Source organism: Cyprinodon tularosa, unplaced genomic scaffold, assembly GCF_016077235.1.
Source record: "Cyprinodon tularosa strain WSP-4 unplaced genomic scaffold, ASM1607723v1 ctg190, whole genome shotgun sequence".
Taxonomy (NCBI): domain Eukaryota; kingdom Metazoa; phylum Chordata; class Actinopteri; order Cyprinodontiformes; family Cyprinodontidae; genus Cyprinodon; species Cyprinodon tularosa.
Window position 1 is genome coordinate 1,275,962 of NW_024038679.1, and position 27,168 is coordinate 1,303,129.

The 27,168-nt window shown below is 39.4% G+C and overlaps 1 protein-coding gene across 1 annotated transcript in view; it reads right to left on the reverse strand.

Moving 5' to 3' along the window:
• sorcs3 (sortilin related VPS10 domain containing receptor 3) overlaps positions 1-25,407 on the reverse strand; it is a 409,108-nt gene extending 383,701 nt beyond the window's left edge. Inside the window, exon 1 of the mRNA XM_038283178.1 lies at positions 24,616-25,407. Within this exon, the coding sequence (XP_038139106.1) occupies positions 24,616-25,149 (534 nt within the window). The 5' untranslated portion in view covers positions 25,150-25,407. The remainder of the gene's footprint in view (positions 1-24,615) is intronic.
• Positions 25,408-27,168: the final 1,761 nt, after the last annotated feature.

The window sequence follows — 27,168 nt, forward strand, 5'->3', positions numbered from 1 at the left end:
TCCCTATATAATAGTTCGTCCCTGATCTGTCAATATTAAGGTGTTTTCCTGGTCCAACAGACCCCAGTAAATAGGTATTTTGACCATGACAGATTGACACTCTGACCTCATCTATTTGTTGTGTTCTGCCATCTGGGAGTCTTTTAGATGCCCCAGGAAAGCCCTGCAGCGTTATATACTTACCTTACAGTGCATTCAAGTACTTCCGTTTTATTGGATTATGATGATTTGTAATGTTTTTTTTCCTTTTTTTTACCGAAAAAGCCTGTCTGAGCTCTTTAAAAAATGAAATAACTAGCTTGAATAAGACAACTGTATAGATGTGTTATCAAGTAAGTGCTCCTAAAGATGTCAAAAACCTCCTGAAAAATGTTATAAATGTGAGAACAATAAATTGGTCCCAACTGGAGAACCATGGTCTGTCTGCCTAGTTACTCTAAAGAGATGCAGCAACACCTGAAATTAATTATTCTCTTTAGACTACCATTGTTAAATATTTCCCCAAAGTCGAGTTGAGAGGCACACCACCTTCCTTGCAGTGATATTTGACTCAGTGTTTTGTGAACAACCCTATTTCTTTACATGATCTTTTCCTAACCTGCTTTATGGAAACATGTTAAAACAAATGCAAAGTGATCTTGGAAACTGTACATGTGCTGTTCTACCATTGTAGGTTGGTTTAGCTGCACTTTTACCATTTTTAGCACATAATATTCATTGACAACCTCAAATATGGTGTTTATACTGTATGTTTATGTTGCCCCCAGACCAAAACAAAATGCAACATCTCAGTTTCTCAATCACCAAGTGGTTACCTGGCTTATTTTCATTGCAGCCTGGTCCATAACACTCCTGGAATAATACACAGCCCAAATGATTACAAAGGCCCACTATCAGTCTCTGTATGACAGGACTGGGGCAGCACCGAGGCAACCTTTACTGAGAATTATTAGAGAGAGGAAGCTCGAGCAGAAAACATGCTAAAGAACTCCTGCTAGGTGAAGAGTTAACGTGATCAAAGGGCAAAAAGCACTAATAAACATTTAGGAACGCTGTTTTAATATAACTGCTATACAAACAGATAAGGTTCTACATTAACAAGCAAAAAAAATAGTCCCCAGTGCTTTAATGTGCTGCTTTCTGCAGAAAATCACTGCCCAGCTGACTTAGAGGGAACCAGAGCTACAAGCCAGAGCACATAAAATGTGTCCAACTTGGACTATTTATTTAGTCGCTTGTATGTTACAGCTCATTATTCAAAGTTAAGGTTTGTACAACCTTAACTCCGGCTGCTGGGAGTCAAATGTAAAAACAGACTGAGTGAATGGGGGGGAGGAATGTGTCGTTCTAAAGCTTGGCCACTTGGGGAGGAATTTGTTACACCAGCAAGACAAGTTACTTAGCTGTTAGGGTTCTTGTAAAGCAGAAGAGACATCTGCTTTTCCTTTCTCATTATTGCTTGGTTGTGCATAATTCTATCCATTTACAGCAGGTTTTGGATGCAGTTCTATTCTTCTGCTTTTATGAGTATGCTGCAAACAAATGACCCACCAGAAAACAAGAAAAGTTTTCAAAGAGTTTTCAGACTGTTCACAATTCAGATGTTTTATTTGTCAGGGAAATAACCACAAGCTTACAATTCATCCTGTATGCTTAGTCGTTATGCTTAAACTGTTGCATCTATTACTAGCAGTAGAGGTTTAATCGTGTTTTCCTTCCATTTCCCATAAGCATTACTGTTGCACACAGATTTTGCAGGTCCATGGTTTGCACATGAATGTCATCACATTTTCTTTGTTTGCAGACAAAAAAACAGTGACACGGAGCAGAAAACAACAGCCTCAGTCCTCTGTGCATAAAGTGTTTTCTATTGAATCCATCTGTCACTTCCTACAAGAGTTATATACTGCCACACTAAACAATACAACACAACAAAAATATAACGAATATTACTTTCACTTTAAGAATCATATAAAAAGTAGAAGTTGAAGAATATGCAAATGAACTACTTTATATGGGGTGGGAACCCAAAAGTTAGGGAAATTTTGGATACAAATTCAAGATCTTCTCAAGCTCAACTCATCACATATTGAAGTTTGTTCCAAAAACAAAAAAAACAATCCACTGGACTTTGTTTCCAATTTTTAAGGCATTTTACTTCCCATCCAGGAAGCTTGGTCAATTCAAAATGTCAGGAATAGCATTGAGTTCAAGGCTTTATAGAGTGGACCTACTGTATGACTATGACCTGGATGACTGAGAATCTTCACCAGCATATTGACGCTTGGTCACCCATACAGGTCACGGACAGTGTGTTACGTAACAAAAAAAGAAGTGATTTTTAGCCTACAAAGTTAGCTATAGGAGTGTATGGTAATATGTATACCACTGTTTCTGTGTAGGATTAGGGTAAAGGTAAGGTGTGAGTTATTGGTACGTTTTTACTTCAGTAAAATCGTATTTTTTGGAAGTTCCTGCTATAGCCTGTCATGAACCCTCTCACTTACTGATGAGAGGGTAATCCCTGTCACGTTTCATGGAGTTATTATTGCCATAATTTCACTCAAGTTAATGGTATCTGGATTTCTAAAATGGAAAAGCCAGGGAATGCAGGACTTTACCCCAAAACTAACCCTGCTCGTAAAAAGAAGCCCTGGTGAAAAAACTGTAGCTGTAGATAGGTCTAAACAAGAAGCCTTAAAGCAGTGTTTTTCAATCCTGGTCCTGAAGGCACCCTGCCCTGCATGTTTTAGATGTCTCCCAGCTTTCACACACCTGTTATCAATTGATAGCACATTATCAGGCTTTGCTGAACTGCAATCATCTGATTCAGCTGTGCTGAAGCTCGGAAACATCCAAAACATGCAGAGCAGGGTGCCTTGAGGACCAGGTTGAAAAATGCTGCCATAAGGTATAGTGGAGATTTATTTTTCTAGGTGGAAATCTAAATAATTGGTCCTCCTAATTGTCAATCGTTCTGGTGATATCTACTGATGGTCCCCATTTTCAATCTGACATAGTGGAAAAATTGCAAATCTTGTTTTGGAAAGTAAGCCTGAATGATCGTTGCTCACAGCAACTTTTAATCAGAGCGTGCATGAGGAGATATGGGGTTTTACATGCTCTCGCATGCATTTAATATGCCTTCCCTGTTGGGAGCGGGTACAGGGATTTTTTTAAAGTGGAGGGGGCGGGTCTTTTAAAAAAAATCTTAAAAATCCTCCACTATGCACTAGCCATTCTGAGCAAAACAACAGAAGGCAGGAATAAGAAGATTGGCCAGGTCGGTTTTAGCTACATCTCTGCAGCTTGATCAGCTCTGGCTGTTTAATGTGAATTGATTGAAATGACTGTCAAGTGCTTTAAAATGACACGTGTTGCTAACCGTTGCAGTATAAACGGAACCAAATGCATTCAAGTTGGGATTTATTAAGTTGTGTGTTTTGCATTAATACTGCATAAACTTTCTAGTCAATTAACATCCATCTGTCATGTAACCAACAGACCAGACCATCTGGCACTCATTATTTGACCCATTTTTCTATTTTTATGTGCCTCATATCTAAATAATGGGAAAAGGTAGAAGGCTGAGTGGTGCAGGGAAAAGAAGCTTATTTTCTATAATAATGACTTGAATTTCATTTGTGGCTTGTTTATATCAGAACACCCTTATAAATGAAAAATTTTTAGTCTTTTGAATCAAGTGTTTGTCTTTTTGTGAGATTTTTATGCTTTATTTTATCCCAGTGTTTTTGCACAGTCATTTGTTTCTTTCTTTAGTCTTTCATTTTTTGTTTGTTTTGCTTAGATTTTTGGTAAATCTGTGTAAAACTGAAGCCGTAAGAATAACTAAATAAAAATAATCTCTTTCTTCCAATGGCAATAGACATTTGCAGTGGGTCAGTGAGCAGCTCTTACTACCCGACTACATCCAGATTTGGCTAAAACAATTTAAGCATGTTCGTCTGACTGCATCACAGGTCAGATCAGGTCAGTTCCCCTCACACTTGCTATCTCCACTCTTCACCTCCACACTAACAGATTTTGTGCCAACTTGCCCTGCAGACTGTCCCCAGCTCTTACAGACCACAGCAGGCTCTTCCAGACCTGCTGCTGAGGGTAAAATCAGGCAGGAAATTCTGTAGCGTGTGATGAATGTTGGGTATTGAAATGCTTTAAAAATTGAATTAAATACTGTGTTTATCTGCATGTTTTGGTCTTTACGTTTAAAAAATAATAAATATGAATTTATTATTATTAACAAACATTAATTTATTTAAGTTGAAAAATAAAAAATAATGACAAACTTAAACCACAAAAAATAAAATGAGACACCTAAAACTAAAGCAAGATAAATGAAAGAAAATCAAGATAAAAATAAATATAATACAAAGTATGTCTCATTCATGTTGGTCTAAACTAAACCCGTTTTCCTTTGTCTGAATTCTTCTGTCATGATGATGTCAGATGGAGCTAAATGTAAACAGTAGAGCAAAATAAACAAAATATTCAGTCAATTACACTTATTTAACAGTGAACTCTGTTTCTGTCTGTTAATATCGCCACTTTTGCATTTTAATAACAGAAACCACTTCAGTGTCCAATAGTATTCAAATGTGAAAAATAAAAAGCACAGATATAACCGAGAGGAAGATTAGCTACTGTGAGGGTGAATACAGAGATCAATTAGCAAGAAGCCCAGTTAACCCAACAGCAAACCTCTACCCTATAACCACAGTTCCACCATATTTACATAATCAGGAGCCGTTCAGATTCAATATGCATCTCATTACCAGATAAAACAGAGAATAAAGCATGGAAATAAAATACATCACACTCAACAGAGATGCGGATGATTTATAAACTAAATCCATCCTTCTGTCTTTGTGCAGGAAGTCTAAGTATATAAATTTAGTTTCAGCTACTAAATGCAAAAGATCTAAAATGTAGGTTGTCGCTAGCTTAACTTGGCTATAAAAAATTTGCTTTTCCTGACCAATCAGAGGACAGAAAACGCTGATGGTAGGGCGGGCCCTCTAGCTGGCCCAGCAGAGCAAATCTGAAATCTGATTAGTTGAAGAAAACATTCCTCACAAATATATTAAGGTGATATCAGCCAGAACTGCTGATTCTAAAGGCTTTGGGCAGATTTGATTGACAGCAACACACAGAGGCTGAAATCTGATCGGACAAAAAATATAGCAACCATATAAATTTAATGGAAGCGGCACAGCCAAGAGAAACTCAAAGAAATTAAGAGAATGATTGTTTGGAATAAATGAATACAGTTGGAAAGAATAAAAGGAATCTTTAGGGTGAGAATGTAGGTTAGTGTTGCTGAATGATTTTAGGCCAGCAGTGAAAGCCTTGAAGGCCCTGACCGCCCACCACTGCTGAAAACTAAAGAAAGGTGGAACTAACAGAAACCAAAAGCTGATAGCAGCTGTTTGGAGAGATTCCTTGTTTATACATAATTGCTCTCTCATCTGACTGACATACATTCTTCTTCGAAGGCTTTCATTCAGTAAGTTCAGCCTGTATGCATCAGCTTTTGTGTCAACTCCCAGCAAAATCCCCCCCAACTTCCAGCCATTGGAGTGACCCCCTGTTGCATATTTTTTTTATTTGACTCCACCGTTTCACTGAATTACAGGGTCTGACCGGAGATGACGCTTCTCTTTAGATCTTGATGTCCACAAATCATGACAGAAAAAATATTTATAGTAGAAAGATTGATGTCTAAAAAAGAAATTGTAGGGGACCAGTCAAGGATCGTTTTGCAACACCCATGCCAATACTCACCTCTATTGTTCCGAGGAATTAATCAGTTATGGTCTCTTCTATCGTCATAAGAAATCGATTTAATATTAAAGTGCAGAAATTTTAAATGTCATAAAATAAGTATTTGAACTGCCAAAAGGAGTACTTATTATTATATTTGGCTATTATGCACTTAAATAAGTCATGTAGTTTATTTTTTTCCTATTTTAAACAGAGATGCTTTTATTTTACTGGCAAATAGTTTAATTTGCTCAAATCAAGAGAAAATTATCTTTTTTTAAGAAATATTGACATTTATTTCAGTATTTTTTCAGTCTGCGATGGATTGGTAACCCGTCCAGGGTGTACCCCGCTTTTCCCTCATAGTCAGATGACGGGGCAACATGACGGGTGACGGGGCGCCATATCACGAATTGCAGGGGACCAGCCAAGGACCCATCAAGGAAAGTAAGGAAATTTTGAATGGCTACTACAGTAAAAGAAATGTTTGGATTAAATAAAAACAAAAATAATAAAATAAAAGAAAGAAAGAAAGAAAGAAAGAAAGAAAGAAAGAAAGAAAGAAAGAAAGAAAGAAAGAAAGAAAGAAAGAAAGAAAGAAAGAAAGAAAGAAAGAAAGAAAGAAAGAAAGAAAGAAAGAACGAAAAGAATAATCAAAAAGAAAAAAAAAAGAGTGTTTGGATTTGTGAAATATATAACATTAATATGTATTCTAACCAGAGACAGAGCAACACTTCTGACATTTTTGGTCAATATTTCAGCTATTATCAACATTGGAGCAGTAGCAAGCTTCATCATTCATCTCAGCTTCTTCTTTCCTTCAACGGACCAGAGCAAATCATTGCCAACCCTGTAACTGTTTCCAACATTTGGTTTCCTTCTCTGTCTAAAATCCAATCTGCTTCACCCCAAAAATATGAGCTAGGAAAAAAATACGTAAGCTTTAACCAGGACTGGTATCTTAAACATAGTCAAGGAGCATTTCTACATTTCAGTAGAAGCCAGAACAGAAAATAAGCACCCTGAGTGGAATTTAAATATTGCATTATTTGACCTTGAGGCCATTTTAACCGTTGTGGAAATCTTCTTCAGTAGGTTTAAGAAAAGGTGAGAACAATTCACTTTTTTTTCCCTGCCAGGTGATGTCTAAAAGAAAAAAATACCTGGAGGATTAATAAGTCATTGATATCCATGACCGTTCACTTTGTGCTGATGAGAGCGGCCGATATTAGCGCCTCCCCTGCAAGCCAAACAACTCCTATCACTTTATGAAATTTTTAAAAGCAGCTCAGCGTGGCAGCTGGGTTTATAAAAGACAATTACCATCTCAGAATAGAAATGATTTGCTCATCTGGAGGAATCGTGAAAAGACTTCAAGCCAGAAAATAATGGAGATATTCATTCATTGATGATTTTCAGGGGAAATTCGATGTCTGTTACAAATAGGGAGATCAACAGAGGATAAAGAAACAAACACTTAGAATCTGTCTTGATTCAGATGCTAAAAAAAGACCAAAGAAATAATAATCCAAACTCAAACAGGTGATGAAAAATCAGCAGAATCATCTGCCTCTGTCTTTCGTGATAGATGCTTTCAGCACCTGCTCAATAATAGGAGGGGAAGTTAAAGCACGTTATCACCATTAAAATTCAAATGGAAATAAAGAAGCAGAGCTGATTGTAAAATTAATGCAGCGTGGACTCATTTTACAGCCACTTTCAATCTCTCATAGATAAACCGGTAGATCACTTTAATTAGACAATGTGTTAATTGACTGCAGGTCCTGGGGTGTGATGTGTCAACATTAGTCTCCATCAATGACGACCTCCTCCACAAAGGGAGACATTTAATCCGACCCAGTGAGTTGTGGTCCTGAAAGAGAGTATGTGTGTATTTCTACCTTTTTCTCTCTTTTTTTTTTTAGCTGGGCTTTTAGCGAGGAAGACACAGATGGATGTGGAGGCACAGTGTGCGGTCTATGGATCTGCTGTGGTCTGACATCATTATGCGCTCATCACCTGGCCGCTTGGCCTGGCTTCCCCCGCAGCTGGAAAATGGCAGGGGACATTATTGCTACAAACTTCCTTACTTGGCTTAAAAAAAGAAAAATACAGATAAATAAATAAATAGATGGAAAAGGTCAATATGATGAGTGCCTCTGGATGAGGACATCTTAAAGCTCAGTATTCCATAGGTCAGTCTATCAATGGTCAAACTGAACTTAAAGAACTGAGCAACTATCCTGGTCAGTAAATAAGACCTTTTCCATGAAGATGAAATTAATGTTTTGTTTTTTTGTTTTTTTCAAATCTGGAGTTTTGGAGTCAAATGAGACAAATGTGTTTCACATGAAATGAAAACATAAAGAACTGTCACTGTTGCCCATCACCTGATATGATGACCCATCACCTGACATGGTGACCCCTCACCTGATATGATGACCCATCACCTGACATGATGACCCCTCACCTGATATGATGACTCCTCACCTGACACAGTGACCCCTCACCTGATATGATGACCCATCACCTGACACAGTGACCCCTCACCTGATAAGATGACCCATCACCTGACATGGTGACCCCTCACCTGATATGATGACTCCTCACCTCACACAGTGACCCCTCACCTGATATGATGACCCCTCACCTGACATTGTGACCCTTCACCTCACATCATGACCCATCACCTGACATGATGACCCATCACCTGATATGATGACTCATCACCTGACATGATGACCCCTCACCTGATATGATGACCCATCACCTGACATGATGACCCCTCACCTGATATGATGACTCCTCACCTGACACAGTGACCCCTCACCTGATATGATGACCCATCACCTGACACAGTGACCCCTCACCTGATATGATGACCCATCACCTGACATGGTGACCCCTCACCTGATATGATGACTCCTCACCTGACACAGTGACCCCTCACCTGATATGATGACCCCTCACCTGACATTGTGACCCTTCACCTCACATCATGACCCATCACCTGACATGATGACCCATCACCTGATATGATGACTCCTCACCTGACACAGTGACCCCTCACCTGACACAGTGACCCCTCACCTGATAAGATGACCCATCACCTGACACAGTGACCCCTCACCTGACACTGTGACCCGTCACCTGTCATCATGTCCCATCACCTGACATGGTGACCCCTCAATTGATACATGACCCCTCACCTGACATGATGACCCATCACCTGATATGATGACTCCTCACCTGACACAGTGACCCCTCACCTGATAAGATGACCCATCACCTGACACAGTGACCCCTCACCTGACACTGTGACCCGTCACCTGTCATCATGTCCCATCACCTGACATGGTGACCCCTCAATTGATACATGACCCCTCACCTGATAAGATGACCCATCACCTGACACAGTGACCCGTCATCACCTGACATTGTGACCCTTCCCCTCACATCATTACCCATCACCTGACATCGTGACCCTGCACCTTACATCATGACCCATCACCTGACATGGTGACCCATCAGCTGACATGGTGACCCTTCACCTGTCTATGAGGGAAAAGCAGGGTACACCCTGGACAGGTAACCAGTCCATTGCGCTGCGATGGACCAGACTGGTAAATTTTCGCAGTTTAATATTAAATCGATTTCTTATGATGATAGAAGAGACCATAACTGATTAATCCCTCAGACCAATTCAATATTAGGGGTGAGTATTGGCATGGGTGTTGCAATACAATATGTGTCCCAATATTTTGATATACTACTATATGATATTATGACGATATTTTTTCCCAGCTATCAAACTTAAATATATAGATAAAAAAGGGAGTGGGGTATATGTTCATCAGAAGACATTTGTGGCTTTTGTGGAGCCCTTTTGATTCTCCACACAGCAAAAGGGCTCTATAGTGGAATCTGCCATTTTCCCTCATTGTTTTTTTGGTAAAATATTTTGTGTTTTTTTTAACCGATATTAGGAACTGAAATATCGATATTATAACAGGGAGCCGAAAATCACGATATCGTTGAAACGATTTTTTCCCCACACGCCTCATTATATCCATCTTTCCATCCATTTTCTTACACGCTTGTCCCGAGTGGGGTCGCGAGGGGTGCTGGTGCTCCAGCAGTCAATGGGCGAGAGGCAGGGTACACCCTGGACAGGTCGCCAGTCAACCCTCAATATATGGCCTTTATAATTTAGGTTCAAAACTATTTAGCGGGGAGTAGCGGCCTAGTGGTTAGGGCATAGAGCTGGGAATCCTGAGGTTGTGAGTTTGAACCCCACTCCCACAGACTGCCATTCTGCGTCTCTGAGCAAGACCGTTAACCCCACACTTTTCCCCAAGGATATGGGTGAATTGCAGGTAAATTTCTCCAATGTGGGATCAATCAAGTTCAATTATTATAAGAAATTGCCATTAGCTTTAGGCTTCAGTCATAAAATAGGATCACAGTTTTCACCGACCTTGGCTTTGACCACTATTTTATATACAAAAGACAAGTTTTTTCATTTTTCTTTCCTGTTAGTCTATTGTCTTTGTCCCCATGAAAGCCCCCTCTTAAATTCTGTCTGGAACCGCCACTGCTCATATGTAATAGAGCTATCTATTCTCCCATAGTAACAAATGAATTCCCAAGTCAACAAGCAAACACGCATTTCTTGTTTGTATTTCTGAAAAGCAAAAGGAAGAAACAATCGAAATACTTACAGAAATGAGGGAAAAAAACTTTACTATCCTTTTTTTCAATTGAATCCTAATCCAGTCTAACCTGGAAGGGTTGTGATTTCCGTGGCACCGCAGACACACACACATCTTCTCTCTCACACAAATAACATCAGCACCCTTGTACTGCAAACCAGGATCAGTGGCCAAGCGTGTGATTACACTCAACACTCTGAAGTCATAGCGAGGTGCCTCCCCGGCAGCCACTGCAGCAATCATACAGGAAACATAATGAGGCCATTAGGTTTGGCGAACGCAGCCTTTTAAAGCCTCGGGACGGGCTGGCAGGGTTTCTACTTTACACGTTGCTGGAAAGCCTTTTAGCAGCTTGATATGATCTGAGATCCATGCCATGATGCAGTTGCAGGTGCAATGCACCCTGATTGGATGGCCTTCTCAATGGCTTTCTTAATGTAGTAGCTCTTCTGCAGCGAGAGGAGTTTTACCATACGGTGGCTCTGTTAAGTGCATCTGGTGACCTTTAGCGGGAGTTACAAATTACTGAAAATTGCGCTGACCTGGTAAACTTCTGACAGAAAAAAAAAGCTTTATATTTGCGAGTGAAGCCATGGAGGTTGGATGTTGTTGAAAGCTTGTGGTCTTGTTTTAGTTTAGAAATGATGTAATTAGCAAATGCTCCTCATCCCACACAGAACCGTTTCACTTTACGTTTTGCATGGCTAAAATCACATGCTGAACTGCTGCCAAATTGTGTAATTTATGACACATCCTTCACAGGTCATTCACACTGTGCAGCTGTGTGAAGTGTGCTTTTAAACCAACACTACATGGGATCAGTAGGTGGAGAAGGAGCTCCAGGCTGACCATAACTCTAATACCAGATCCAGCTTTACTTTATGTGATTAATTCAAAACAGCTCGTGAATGCAACAGTAGATATAAGCAAGAAACTAGTTAGAATAAATGGAAAAAATCAGGAATTTGTATTAATACACTCTTCTCTACTAAGACAACCTATTCTCATTATGAGTGCGTATGAAATCGTACGAAAAGTTATGCACTGTAATTTTGTACGTTTTGGACGTTTTTTTGGTCGTATGCACATGTGCATCTGACGCAACATTCACGAATATAGAATATAAATTACAATTAGCCCTAACCCTGACCCTAACCCTAAGATATAAAACAGCAAGCAACGTAGTTAGAGACATGAATAAGTGATGATTGCACTGTTTTTCCCATTTTTACGTCCGTCCACAGATCTGTTTTTTTTTCTTCTGTTTGCCAGCGCATGCGCACGGATGTGGTTTTTTGAGGAAAAACGTCCAAACGTTCGTTTTACGGTGCATAACTTTTCATACGATTTCATACGCACTGATAATGAGAATATGTTGACTAAGAGCTAAATTTACTGGAGGTATATGGTGATTGATGTAGGGTGACCATATTTTTATTTCGGAAAATCAGGACACCTTGGAGCGGCGGGGGGGGGATCTCTGTTCCCATGCATAGAGATGTCTGTGGCATGCACTCACTTAATATAGGCCTACGTAATCCTACAATAACATTATATTTACAGTTGATTTATTAAAAATGTTTTTCAGTAAAAATCAACAGCAATAACTCCAATAACAAACGATAATTTTATTCAAAATTTATTTATTAAAAAGCTTAACATTTCCTGTAATGAATGAATAGCACAATGAAAGAAATAATGTCTCATCATCCGGATTTGCTCCGTGATCAGAGGAAATGTTACTTTGCGCCGAACAGTGGTGAAAATTGGAAGTTCAGTTTAATATAATACAAGTCTGTGAATAGTTTCCTCTGAAATTAATGAAAATAGTTGTTTTAATGGTTATTGAGTCAGATATGTGGCGGTAATGTTTGATTTATCTAAAGGTTTTTATCTGTTACTGTGTAAATGGGTTTGGCTGGAATTTAAGGACAGATTCTAATAGATCTGCAGTGGGGACTATAAATCTGATAGGATTTTTATCTTTTTATTGCTGTTTTGCACAATATGCTTAACTAAGTATTTTTTGTTGTAGATTTTGCAGATATATTTTGTACATACATTGTTTAGATTTACTTATATATTTCTAACCCTTTTATAGAATAGAATAGAAAATCCCTTTATTGTCCCAGAATGGGCAAATTTACAGCAGCAGAAAGATTATAGAAAATGGTCACACAAATGAGGACCTTAGAAAAATTTATAAGAACAACATAATAGGGAAGAGTTGAAATATAAAAAATACAATCCTGTAAAGTGTTTTAACAATATAAAACTGGAGAATAAATAACCAATATGCAGCTATGGACATTTTTACAGTAATGGATATTTGAAAATAGCAGCAACATCAGAGATGTGCAAAATGACAGCAGCATGTTATTTAACTGACTAAGGTATCTATCATTACATTTGATTTTATTTGTTCCTGCTGCCGGTGGTTGGAACCTTTATTCCACTCTGCATTCTTGTGAGTGTAGTCTTTGTTCACTTTACAATAAAAAAGAAATAAATAAACAAACAGTTTTGAAAACTTCGGTTTTCATTCTTTTCCTGCTTTGTGTGTCAACTTTCACGGTTGCTAAGCAATAGAGCATACGGCGGTAAAACCCGCCGAAGGGTAGACCTGCTCGAATTTACAGCCAAAACTCTTCCGGCCTCCTTATTTTCAAGGACTTGGATCCAGCCCAGGTTTTCGAACAGAGCCTCTGATTAAGAACAGGGCTGCCTGCACTGACGCGGCTCAGGGATTACGTCACACGCAGTGTCGTGCGCAGTATTTTAAAAAATCAGGACATTTCCTCACTTTCTAAAAAAAACCTGGGACGCCCGGGACAGGACGTGAAATACGGATATGTCCCAGGAAATACGGAGGTTTGGTCACCCTAGATTGATGGTAAACACAGCTGTGATCTAAACCCCTTGAGATCTAAATATAAACAAAGTCATCCTGTTTGGAAAGAGGAAAACAGTAAGCAAGTATTGAAAAAAACCTTCTTCACAATGGCAACAACTCTTGTACAAATCCTATTTTCTACTATTAAACCCACATCCAGAGCTTGACATGAACTTCTTTGCTCACAAACCACTGTGTCTAGTGCTTTTCAGAAGTTACTAGCCACTCATTATCTTTATTAGCTACAATTTTGTCGTTTGGACTGACTATGGCGTGCTAAAGTTTACTGGAACTACATTTAAGACCTTTTTAAATACCAGCCACACCTGCTGTCTTCCACCTTTCATTAAACAGCTTTTTCTTTTGGATAAACTATACATGCACAAGCGCAACCTCACAAACAACTAATAGTTCTTGGTTTCAGATACTTAGAGATTCACTTCCATACAGAAAACCCATATTTTGATCTTCAGCCACCACAGTATACATGTCAGATTAAATAATACTACTTATACAATAATTACTTTATTGTATGTCTTATACTATATCTATTGGTTGAGCTGTTATTTTTACATCTTAATCATTGTCTCCCTTTTATCTCCTCTTTCTTTCATCTTTTCTCCTTTTTCCTGTTTTTTTTTTCCTGTTCTTCTTAAATTGCAGTGTATAATCTGTAATACTCCCTGCATGAATTATAATAAGGCTGTTTATATGCATAAATCAAGCAGAACATTATGTCGATAGCCGTACTGCACCACTTTTGAAGGCCAAATCTGTTGGTCTATTTTTGGTATCAAGACAATTATTTTTATTGCCACATTGCCAGACAGGAATCTGATAAAAAATTTGAAGGCAGGATCATAATTCTGATTAACTGACTGCACAGATGGTGTTTTAAGGTGGATTTTCTCACTTAAAAACATATTAAAACAACTTTTTACCAACTGATCACAGCAAATATAGCAAGGTGGCTCTCTGCCATTGAACACAGGAGCACCAAAAGCATCAATGCATCTGGATACACTTTACTGGATGCGCTGCAGGAGCATCAAAGCTGCTCTTGAGGCACGTTGGACCTTAATGTGAACAAGCATGAAAAATGAAGCAGCAGTCGCTTTTTTGCTGCTGCCAGCGCTTGCGGCCTGAACGTAGCATAAATCAAATGTGTCATATAAGACTGCTAAGGATGTGAAGGTTGTTAGGAAGATTTTCAAATGATATGAACAAGTTAATATTTGAGCAAACTACAGACAAAGCTTTAAGAGTAAAGGAAGTTTAACATAAAAAAAATAGTTGGTCAAGGTGCCCAACTAAGGTCATGAAACATACTTTGGGAATCAATGGACACAAATAAACACACATAATTAAATATGTGACTTTAGACAGCACCCTATAAAACCAGACTATATTTTACGTTATTAAAGTAAAGGAACCTTTTTATATTATTTGTTTGTAGAGACTTTAGAAACCATGTAACATATTTTTCACATGTACTCCTAACTTTATGTTGGTTTATAATATAAGTTAATTGAATACAATGCAATTCATAGTTGAAATGAGACAAAATATAGTTAAGTTATTGTTGTTTTCCATGTGTGAAGGTAGCTGATAAGGATATTAGTGCTGAATAAAAGAAGCTTGACCAATTTTACACTTCCCAATTTGTCATTTAGCTTTTATTTTTACTACTAGAGCACAGGGTTCATTTAAGAAATTTTTCAAGGATCAGGAAAGAAAGATATGAGGTATTAGGAAATAAAAAAAAACTCAGGTCTCAAGTTCTAGGAAAAGCCTTGCCAGGTTATAAGTTTCAGGAAAACGATGGATGATTTTTTTTCTCTAAATTCAGTTAAATCATGACCAACTGAGCTGAAATTTAACGTCAACAAAGCTACATCCCTGCCTATAATAATTTTAAAACTTTATTTTGAATCATAGAAGCCGTAATATAGCAATTTCTAATCAGGAATTTTGCAGATGTCATCCGAAAATGATATGCAAGCTTCACCAAAATAAGGTTTGATGTTTTTAGTTAAAAATGTAGGTTTTTGAAACTCAAATATCAGCTAGTTTTTTCAGGATTTCAATTATATATTTTTTAAAAAAGGTCCATGTTTTTCCTGAGACGTGCTGTTGAGACCTGTATTTAATATTTAATGAGTTAACTTTCACACTTTTATGTGTTATTCTGTGAACACATACCCAACTGGCTGTATGTTAGGACAACAGATGAAATCATCACGGTCAAGCAGATTTTTAGGACTCGTGTCTGTGTGGTTTGTGTTTTGTGTGTTGTCTTCCTTCCTCCACCAGGCGGCGCCTGGTTCTGGTTGGCCCCCTCACACACCTGCAGAGGGTTACCTCGTTAACGGGGTGGTCTTAAGCTGCTGACTGCCACTACTTCGACTCCAGAGTGTTTGCCAGTTATGGATACTCTAGCCAAGCTGAGTTTTTGTCTACCTGAGTTTTAACCTCGTTGTTTTGTCTTTGTCTCTCGGCAGGAAGTCATCCTGCGACTGGGTGTTTCGGACCTTCTCTCCCCTGGAAGGACCTTCTGAGAATCAAGCTGAGCTGAGGATTCAAGGGTGTGATTCTGATCATCCCATTTCCCCAAAGAATGTCTGGGGCTTCTCTATGAGCAGGGGATTTATCTCCACAACAACCCGTTCAAGTACCGCAGGAAATCTAAGTGGCAGTCAGCTTCTCCGTCCACCTACAAACAACCTCATTCTGGGTAAACAATGTCTGCCCTCTATCAAATGAGACAAACACTGGAACACCCCCACACCGACTGGAGTCAAAGAGTCAACCATTTTCTGGAAACGTGAGTCTGCAATCTATTTCTCCTCTTCAAGTTCGAGAATCAAATTTCCCACTGAGCCTGAACTAACCGCAGTGTCTTCCCCTCACTTTCCAGTTCGGGTTGAGCAGTGTTCAGAGCTACATTGGATTCATCACAATCTTCTCAATAAACCTGGTAAACTTTCCCCTGGTCTCTCTGTATTGGTTTTCTGCATGTGGGTCCAAGCTCCTGATAAAATCATGACACAGATAACTCTGAACAAATACAGCATGGAATAAATAAATGTCATCTTTCAAAATATAACAATAACAAAATTTAAGTCCAGATCAAACATATTTCAAATAAAATTCTGAAGTGAAACTCAAAACTGATGGTCTACCTTGTACAAAAAAAGTAAATGAAAATGGCACATAACCATTATCCATAAAATGATGCAAAGATAAAAGTTTATCTTGAAGATTTTGGAATGAGGTCAAATTAGCTTTTACAGTAAGAACAATTTTAATATGTCCTAACCAATTTGCAATTCAAATCATAGAAGTAAAAAAAAAACATAACAAAACAAAAAAAAAAACATTATATGGTAAAATTATAATTTATTAAATGGGTTCCCATACCAGGAATCAATAACCATTTAGATAAATGTTTTTTTGTTTTGTTTTTTACTTTATGTGATTGTTCCTGGTGGAATAACAATAGGCAGAAAGCCACATGGCAGAGGATTTAGCATCTGTTTAATAGGTTGAGCTCATTAGGGCAATGGAGCTAATAGCTAGCAGACACAAGGGGAACTCGCTTGAAAGAAACCATCACTCATATTTTAGCAGTGAATATGCTGGACCAGATAACACATAAACATTAGCATCATACTATCCTTTAAACTGTTATTGAAAGTAAGTTTTTTCATGACCTTATAAACAATAGCTCAAAATATGTTAGCTTTTAACTTTTAGCTTTTAAATTTTTAACACAAAGCATATCATATCTGATAGATGATGCTTGTATAACTTTATGCTACGTTCACACCAAAAGCAGCAGAGGCAGAAGAAGCAGCTAGTTATGATCAATCCACAGAAAGAGTTTATTAACGCCAAAATTAACTTAAAATGCCGAAATCTGCCGGCAAAACATGTTCGCTATTATTATCCTGGTGCCATCTACTTCCAGCTGCCGTGAACTGTAGCGTAAAACCGCAAAGAGGCGACCGGGCCAGAAGCTGCTGTCTAACAGGATTCCCAGTGACAGAGCACCTCCGGTGTACGGGGGTCTAAGCGGCTCCAACAAACAAATAATATTAGAAGGCAGGACGGTAATCTGGATTAACTGACTGCACAGATTAAGTTTTCAGGTGGACTTTCTCACTTAAAAACATATTTAAGCTACTTTTTACCCACTGATCACAGCAAATATAGCTGCCATTGTAACAGGCAAAGAAAGGATAGGGCAGCTCCGCCCAACACGCATCAGATTCACTTGGATGCTTCAGCCGCACATCAGTACTAAACTTGTACAAGCATCAAAGATGAAGCAGCACACGCGTTTTTGCTGCTCCTGAACGTAGCATTAGTCTTAAATTTATGTTCTTGAAAAAAAAAAGATTTATACAATCAGACACATATTGAGTCTCTATGGAAATACCTTTGGTATCACGAATGATGGCTTCACTCACCCAATATAGCTCAAAGTTTTTTCATTTGTCAGAATTTTCAATGACAACTCTAGTTAAAGAAAGCTAATTTTCTTGCAATTATTGTAAGTTTAAGGGTTTTAAGTGATGAAGCATGGATCAGAAATCGTTAAAAAAAAGGAGGTATTGCCTTGGACTCAATGATGCCCTAAAAAATACACTTCACTAGAGATCCTGCAAACTGAAGAAAGAGGGAATCCGAACAATTTTCAGCTCAGCACTGAGAGATTTACAAAGCCTAGGGGGGTGAGGCCGGTGAGGTTTCATTACCACATTGTTTTTAGAACAGAGGTGTCAAAAGTCAGTCCTCAATGCTGGTTTTCTTTAACTTATAGGTGTTTAACACAGCTGAAGGAAGAAAAAAAAGTCTCATTAGCAGGTCGCTGCTGAACTTTATGAGATGCTGAGAAGATATTTCAGCAGGAACCTATCTAAAAACATTGCAGGCAATCCTATTTCAAAACAGAGCCACTACAGCAGCAGGGAAATAAAGAAAAGAAAGCTGCATAATGTAATACTCTCTGCCAGTCCTAAAGCGAAGCTGGTTTAATGGAAAGTAAGAACAGTAGATGTCTCTAACTTGTTTAGGGTTTCAACATGTGGATCTGTATCTAAGGTCTCTAAGTTTTTATTTTTTTCTCAAAGGGAAAACTGTGAAATGAGCACTAAAAGGGAGTGTTCAACAAAACAATTTCAAGACTACAGATTTTTTTCCCCCCTCTATTTCACAAAATGAGATCATTCATCGACACCTGCTCTGAAGAATCCAATAACCTGCAGAGAAAAGAGCTTTTAATGTTTCACACCAGCCCGCCTGTCTCTGCCGCTTGACATTTTTGACTTTAAATGTTGCTCATGAGAGTCTGCATGGGTTCCTTTGCTGCTCAAAAGGGGGATTTAGGAATTTCAAACACACAGTCGGCTCTATTGATGACCTGCCAGATACGGATGACCTGCTCCGGTGTGACTTCTACCCGTTTAAAAGACCTCTTGAGTCTTGCAAGTATCTGCTGTGCTTCATGCTGATTTTCTTAAAGCATTGAAAACAACAAGACCTGAATGTACCTGAGCACATTAAACACATTCAGAGACGTAAGGGAAGTTGTGGCAGCTGTAAAGGACTGAAAGAGAGACGTGTTTTCAATATGCTGTCAAGAGGTGATCTCAAGGTTCCCAGAGAACAGATGAATGTTTGAGGATAACACTGCCATCCATTTTTGCCTTTAAGTTGTCACTCACAATGCCATTACGTTCATGACTGCCAAGGCTGGGAGGCTACACTGCCTCAGAAATACTTTCAGAAGGATTTTGTCACTTCGCTGCAGGGGCGCTTCATACGAATTATGTTCATCAGGATCATAAATGACAGACAATCTCAACATGGCTACTGTTACATGATCTGGGTTTAGGGCTACAGCTCAACCTGAAGCAGCCTGGGGCGGTGACACGAGGGCCGGACTGACAGCAGGCAGCATGAAGCCTACCGCTGGGGGTGAAGACAGTCAGTTGGACAGGCACTGAGAGATAGTGAGAGTGCATTAGTCTGGTGTGCATGCCTCAGAGGAGGAACCACAAGCCCCCTGGGAGCTCACTGTAGCGCACACGATCTCACAGGTAGCAGAGAAGACACGGCTGACCAGTCCGGATGAAACATGACTAGTGGGAACTCTGTCGACCGGAGAGGTTGTGAATTTATGTTCTATGTTGTGGTCAGTCAACCAAAAAGGTTGCAAGTCGGCCAGCTCGCATTCAGCTGCGTTTATATTTTTGGCATTTAGGCCTGGAGTGGTAGATGGTCGAGCATGGTGCAGAGGATTGACATGTTGACTAAAGGTCAGTGGAATGGGGCCTGTGCCCTCGAGAGCATGCCTCTACGAGTTTGTGTCAGTTTTTAGCATTTTGTCAGCACTTTAAAACATGTGCATGACTGTTGCAGTGATTCATCAGAGAGTTTTTGCTTGCCACAGGGTCGGCTCAAATTTTAACCTGGATAAATCTCGTCAACATTCAGGAACCATAATACAATAACCACTAAATACCAAAACAAAGAACAGTGGAAAAAATTACAATTTTCTCAATATTTAAGAGTTTACTTTCAAACTCTATGCCTTGAGTCAAAGCTTTAGGGTTCCCTTCCACAATAGTTTGCTGAAATTAGGACCTTTGCCTCCTGACAAAACCTCTGTAATCGATTGAGCACCATAGGTCACCTTGTTAACCACAACTTCTCATATGACCTTTATAATGGACACTCCAAAACACTGATTTTGCTGTCCTGAAGCTACTTTCTAACCACAAGTTCATATGTTGGGGGTTCATGTCTCTTTGAAAGATCTATTTGTGGTCGACTTTAACTTCCCAATGTGTTGCCATAGCACTACCATATAATGTGATCTCTTTTTCTGAATGCTTTGTTGCCTTGATTACCAACTTAATCAGTCCATAGCTTCACCTTTCCCACCCTGCGGTTGACAGAATGCAGTGTGTGTGTGCTGATATGTTGTGAGGTTTATTGTGCTTTTTTTTTTGTTGTTTGTTTGTTTTTTTCTGTGCTGGACTTTAAGGACAAACCTTTTTACTTTGATCTTATCTCTCTAAAGGACATTGTTCCTCATGGTTCATATCTCATTGAAATTCTACTTTGCCTACTTCAGTCATGCTGTCTGATTTTAACCTTTTTGCTATAAAAAAACAACCTTTTTAAACACAAACTTGCATGTCTAAGTCATTTCTGATGACCTCTCATTTTGGTAATGCTTTTGTAACTTATATATAAGTCTCACAACAGCAACCGCTCAAAAATCCTACTTTTTTGGGTTGATGATAAATTCACATATGTGCTAGCTGTGCAGAACATGAATTTTTCAATTGAGACAAACAAGCAGGCAAAAGGCTTAGATTCTTTTCATGTTGTTTGTGTCTATTTAAGGTTGAATTAACATCACTTTAGAACATGGTAGACAAACAACAATAATACATGACTTTGGCAGGTCTCAATGTGTGAAACACTGGAAATGAAAGGTTGGTACAATGTACAGATCTCACAGAGAATATACAGCATGAAGCGAATGACAAGGGCATGCTGTGCAACAGCTGCTTCCGTCTGGAGTAAACGGCACCTGAGGAGGTTTCGTCTGACCAAATAGCTCATGGTGTTTTCTCTCCTTCAGATCAAATCTGACATGGAACGCAGACAGTAAAGGTTAAACCAACCAAACATACTATAAAGTTTTCTTGTCACTTAGCTACTAACCTAAACCATGGCACAGTGCAAGACTATTCAGGCTACAACTGTTTCATATTGTGTCACAGCTATAAACCTTGATGCACAGATCACCACAAATCACTATTTCTTTAAAATAAAAATCTAAAAAGTACAGCTCATACTTTAATCAGTCCTCTTCATTATTCTACCTTTAAATAAAATTGACATAAACCACCTACCTTAAGTTTTCACCTGAGTATTAACATATCTGTAAATATCAGTGATGGAGTGGAGTCATATTCTTCTAAAGCCGGGCATACACTGTACGATTTTTTCAATCGTTGCACGAAGCTACAACTGAAACTGTAAGACAAAACCAGAGGGTTTAAAAGTTCACCGCTCACGGTGCATGTTCTCACACTGTGTGACCCGACCTTCTGATGTGATCTACCGGCTCACACTGTACGTCTAAAAACCACACGTCGAACTCAGCACCGAGAGATGGCGCTGGTCAGACTCGTCAATCTGGAAGAAGAACTCGTTCTTGCAAAATTTTACCCCTAAACCCCATACAGTAGGCTCACTAGTTGAGTTGGTAGAGGGCGTAGCTAGAGCTTCAACACCATTAAGGAGGGTGCTGTTATATTTTATGGAGTCTTTGCAATGATGGCAGCTGGAATATTGATTTTAAAACCTGTTGATAAAGTTAGAAGAAACTTTGTGGCAAATAGTTTTGAAAAAGTCGACAACTTTAAAATTTAAATCCTTAATCTCAATGTTATGATTTAGCTTCCAAAATCTCAGATTACTTTAATTTATCATTATTATAATCATCATTATCCATCCATCCATTATCTGACATGCTTTATCATCAGTGGGGTCACGAGGGGTGCTGGTGCCTATCTCCAGTTGTCAATGGGCGAGAGGCAGGGTACGCCCTGGACAGGTTGCCAGTCCATTGCAGGGCAACACAGAGACAAACAGGACAAACAACCATTCACACTCACACCTAAGGAGAATTTAGAGAAGCCAATTAACCTAACAGTCATGTTTTTGGACTGTGGGAGGAAGCCGGAGTACCCGGAGAGAACCCACGCATGCTCAAGGAAAACATGCAAACTCCATGCAGAAAAACCCCAGAGCCAGGAATCTAATCGAGAACCTCCTTGCTGAAAGGCAGCAGTGCTACCCACTGTTTCACTGAGCAGCCTTAATCATCATTATTATAATCATTATTTTATACGAACACTGAAAAAAAAATGCAACCGCTTTTGGCATTTATTTAATCCTATTTTCTTACTTTAACTGAATTGTTTTATTTCCTACCTTGCTAACATGAAACAATTGCGTTAAAGTAACTAAATATGATTAAGTAAATTGCAAAAACAGTTATTTAAAAAAATAGTTAGTTTAAAAAAATAATGTTATAAACATTATTTTTTTCACTGACCCTCCATCAACTGTTTGGCTTTTACTGGTCCCAAGTCAGCAGAACGTGGATCTCCAGACCAGTAAAGTTTCCCTTCCTCGTTTCCAGTGCCTTTCTTAGTGAATGAACACCTTTTAACAAGCATAGCAAGTCGTATTCTTATATGCCATATTTTTTTCAGTAAAGGTTCAGAAAACAAGCCTGCAAAAACTTGAGATTGGTTCAGAAGTTCCTCTTCAGTAACCTTAAACAATAGTCAGTGTTCATGGAATGGTTTAGATCGAAGCATAATGTTCGGTCTAATTGCCCAGTCCAAGTTCCGACCAAATTAAAATAGAAAATCCTGGGGAAAGTTCAAAATAGTATGTTTACAGCTGCTCTCCGTCCAGTCGGCTTAAGATCGAACTATGAGGCGAAGAAAAACTGGCTCAACTTCAGTAGGTAGATTTATAAAGTTGTAAGAGTCATTCCCCAAACCCCTTGAAGCAGTTTCTGCAGTGAAAAGAGGTCAGGCAAAGAGACATGAGCTGAATATAACCTCAGTTTTCAGATTCCAGGAAAACTAAATCCATTCACTTTCCATTACAGTACTTTATATTAGTCTGTTACATAACTCCCTTAAATACATTGACCTTTGTGGATGAATGTGACAATATGTGAACAAATAAAATGGATATGAATACTTTTTTCCAAGAAACGTTTAGGTTAAATGGTTCATCTCTACCTCAAAATCCATTAGAACAACCATCAGCAGCAGCAGATCACTTCTCTTTAGAACATCATGATTCCATCCCAATTTATTATAAGAGGATTGGACTCTTAAACAAAAAATCTTCAAGAGAAGCATTAAGGATTCAAACCTGAGGGGCAATAGACTTCCATAACCCCCCTGACTTCTTCATCCAGCACACAGTCCCAAACACACATACATCCACACACACACACACACACACAGACAGCGCCTGGGTCTTCACTGCGGGTTAAAAAACAAGTTCACAAACCATGCAATAATCAGCTCAGACAAGACTGAATGTGCACCATTTTCCTCTTATTTTAACAGAATAAAGTCTAAAAGAGCAACCAAAAAAAATGAAAGAATAAAGCTAGTTAAAAAAGACCCAATGGGGTTCTATTGAGCAGACGCAGCCAACTGAAAATGATTCTGATTTACTGCTTTTGTAAAAGCTTGTTTGAGCAGAGTGTGCAGCATATTCATCTGATTGGGTCTGGATGAGGTCTGTATCACAGAGACCAGTGAAGAAAACCACATAATGCTGCACAAAATCTCTTTGACCTGCACTGTTATTTTACTGCCCTTCAAGACCCGGTATGCAAGTCTGAAACAGAGCATTGCTTCTTTCTTATGTACATATAAAGCAGCTAGATTATCTCTGCTTGTATGAAGTTGATTGAATAAGGCTCACATATCTGTGTGATGATGCAGATAAGATTTGGACCAAATCTCCAAACACCCCCTTTGGAAAGCCTGTGGTAATGCAACAAGGGGTGGCGTCCTTATTTCATTGTTTTCTTAAGGAAAACATATTTTTACTACCAAATATGCGTCTCAAAGAAAGCCAGCTGTGTGGTTGCTATGGAGAGAAATCATTTGCTTAAAACATATACCTATGACAAGATCATAAAGTGCCAGATTTAAAGAGAATCCATTCAGATTATGATGGATTTCTGGGTTTCTCTGAATCGTTTTTAATAACTGAGAGCTCCCTCAGTCCCCAGTCACTTAATTTGGATTGAAAAGCTGGCATCACCGGGGAGGAATAAATCATGTATTGGCTTATCTCAGATCTGCTCTGAATATTTCCGCACTTCAAGATAAAATATTTAACCTACTCTCGCCTTTAAGGCCACACACAGAAGGAAAATAGGGGGGGAAAGCAGCTGAGTCGATTGTTAAAGTGAGAAAAATAAAAGGAAAGGAGAAGTGGCGGGGAGGTTTGGTGCGCACAGGTCGCAGTGCTGAAAGTCTGGCAGCGTGCGTTAGCGCGCATCTGGTGCACCTGTTAGGAGCAAGAGTGTGTGTGGTGTGAGGAGTTTGGCCACACAGATCAACCCATCAGCCTGGGTGAAAGATAAGCTGGACTTACGCTGCTGTTTTGTCCGGTCCAGTAGACCACGGCGTGATTGTGCGCAGAGTCCCCAGTAAGAGCGAAGGTGCTGCTGCTGAGCCTGGGCTCCTCCTGCCGGGTATTCCCTCTCCCATCCTCCCTGTTCCACCCGAATCCCGACCTGCCGGATTTCTGGCTCTCCAGCTGCGCGGTCCAGCCGCTCCAGTCGCTGTTGCTGAACTCGTTAAAGTCTGGAGCGCTCCTCTTTGCTCTCCCGAGCGCAGCATCCTCAGACTCAGAAGCGGCTGCTTTAACTTGATCCAAACTCAAATTAGGGCCAAAACTACCAAGAACCCCGAATTCCTGATCAGTAACCCCGGGTTCCCTGACCTCCAGCATCTCCTCCGCAGGCTTGAAGCGCACCCACTGCTGCATCTGCAGCTCCTCCCGGCGAAGTTGAACAGGCGACGGACAAGATCCGCTACTTATTTCCGCCCTGGCATGTTGGAGGGCATAAGCGGCGATCATCAGCCAGAGACCCGGAGAAATGCGGGAGCCAGCCCAGGTCTCCATCGCTAACAGAGATAAGGGTGAAGTACGACTGGAGACCTGATTATCCGACACCTCAACTCTGCTCACTCAGGTCGCTCTGCAGAAAGTGACGCCTCGGCTTTACTCCTGGATGTTTTTTTTTTCTTTTTTTTTTCTCAAGGGGGGGAGGGAGGCAATGGGAGGGAGGACTGAAGGGGGGGTGAGTAAAGTGCTCCTCAGCGAAACTGTTCACGTCTGAGGATCTTTTGGTCAGAAAAGCCACCACACAGGAGGGAGGAGCTGATTCTGAGCCAGCTGCCGAGTGAGCGCCCGGAAGAGACGCTCAGAGTGTGTGTGTGTGTGTGTGTGTGTGTGTGTGTGTGTGTGTGTGTGTGTGTGTGTGTGTGTGTGTGTGTGTGTGTGTGTGTGTGTGTGTGTGTGTGTGTCTGCGGTGGGGTAACAGAGAAAGAGAGAGAAACGCTGTCCATGGTGCTGACTCCTCTTTGAAGTGTTTAAATCTGAGCAGCACAGAAACGTCACTGTGCAGCACTGGTTGCAGCCTCGTGTTCTCTTCTCGTTTTCTTCTTATTTTCATTGATTTCTATTTATTCATTCATGCTCCACTGATATAAACCACTGCATTGATTAAATCGGCAACTGATGGCACAAAAGTTTAAGCTTTAAGACATGTTGTTCTTGCGCTCATATCCTGCGCTGTTGGAGTTCTGGATAACTGCGTAAATGTGCGCTGGCTCAGCAGTTTGGAGACAAACACTAAACACCAGTGAAGACAAAAAAAGAGCTCTTTCATTATTTTTCATTCTCTCTGGAAAGGTTGATTAAGGTAGAATTAGCAGCGTCACACAAGATCCGTGAAAGCCGAGATGTCCGAAGCTTTATTAAAGGTTTATTAACTAAATGTTGTTGAAACTCATTCTGTTTTTTTTAACGACTACATGTTTACAGGAAGGATCTGCTGTAGCGGGCTGTCTTGCAATGGTTCATGTTTGGCTTTTCCCTCTAATTTTGTGAAAAGAATAAAAATATATTTTATTGTCGCTCAGTGCGGAAATTTCAGGTGAGTCAGTGGCAATGAGAACATGTGGAAGCATACAGGCTCACATAAGACTACTAAAAACAAAACAAAAAGACAAAGAGATTAAAGTGAGGCAGTTAAAAAGAATGCCATCCTCAGAGCAAATTAAATCATTAAGAAGGAAAGAAAACAGCAGGCCAATTAAGAAAAGAAAAAATCTGAAAATAAACTGGGCATAGCAGAAGGGAATTAATCCATACATAAAAGGTGCAGGTGTACATGAAAACATCTGCTAAGCAGATAAAAACGGTGTAACTAACAGGTAACACTTTATAATAACTAGGTCTACACATTTTCAAATCCACCCCACTGTAAAGTTTGAGGCAAATTTCTTTCTAACTCAAATGTTTTAGAGTAATGTATTTGATTTTTGCTTTTTTGAGTACATTTACTAAAATCTTCTGTTTAATCTAAACAATCTGTTCATTAAATTTATTGTGGAGGATGTTCTTTTTCCACATGGATCATCAAAATAAGTGGTCCTACTAATTGTCAATCATTCTGGTTATATGTGTACATTATGCCATCCTACATGCTCGTCCCCATTTTCAATTACCGATGGTGAGTCTGACATAGTGGAAAAATTGCAAATCTTCTTTTGGAATGCAAGCTTGTATGAGCGATGCAAACAACAACTTTCAAACAGAGTGTGCATGAGGAGAAATTGGCTTGTGCACGCTCGCGCGTGCGTTTAATAGGTGTTTCCTCTTGGGAGTGGGTACAGGGTTGTGTATGTGCATTCCAAAAGTGAAGAGGGCGGGCCTTTTCGAAAATTTGAAAAAATCCTCCAGTATACCTTTAATGTTAAATAATGTGTAGATCTAATTATCCTTTTAAAATGATGTCCTAGTCAAGATGTAAAAAAATTAATGAATATTCAAATGAAATGATTAACAAGCTATGAATCTTTTACTCCTACAGACTAAATTGGCTATAACCAAGATATTCACAGTTTATTCCTTTAT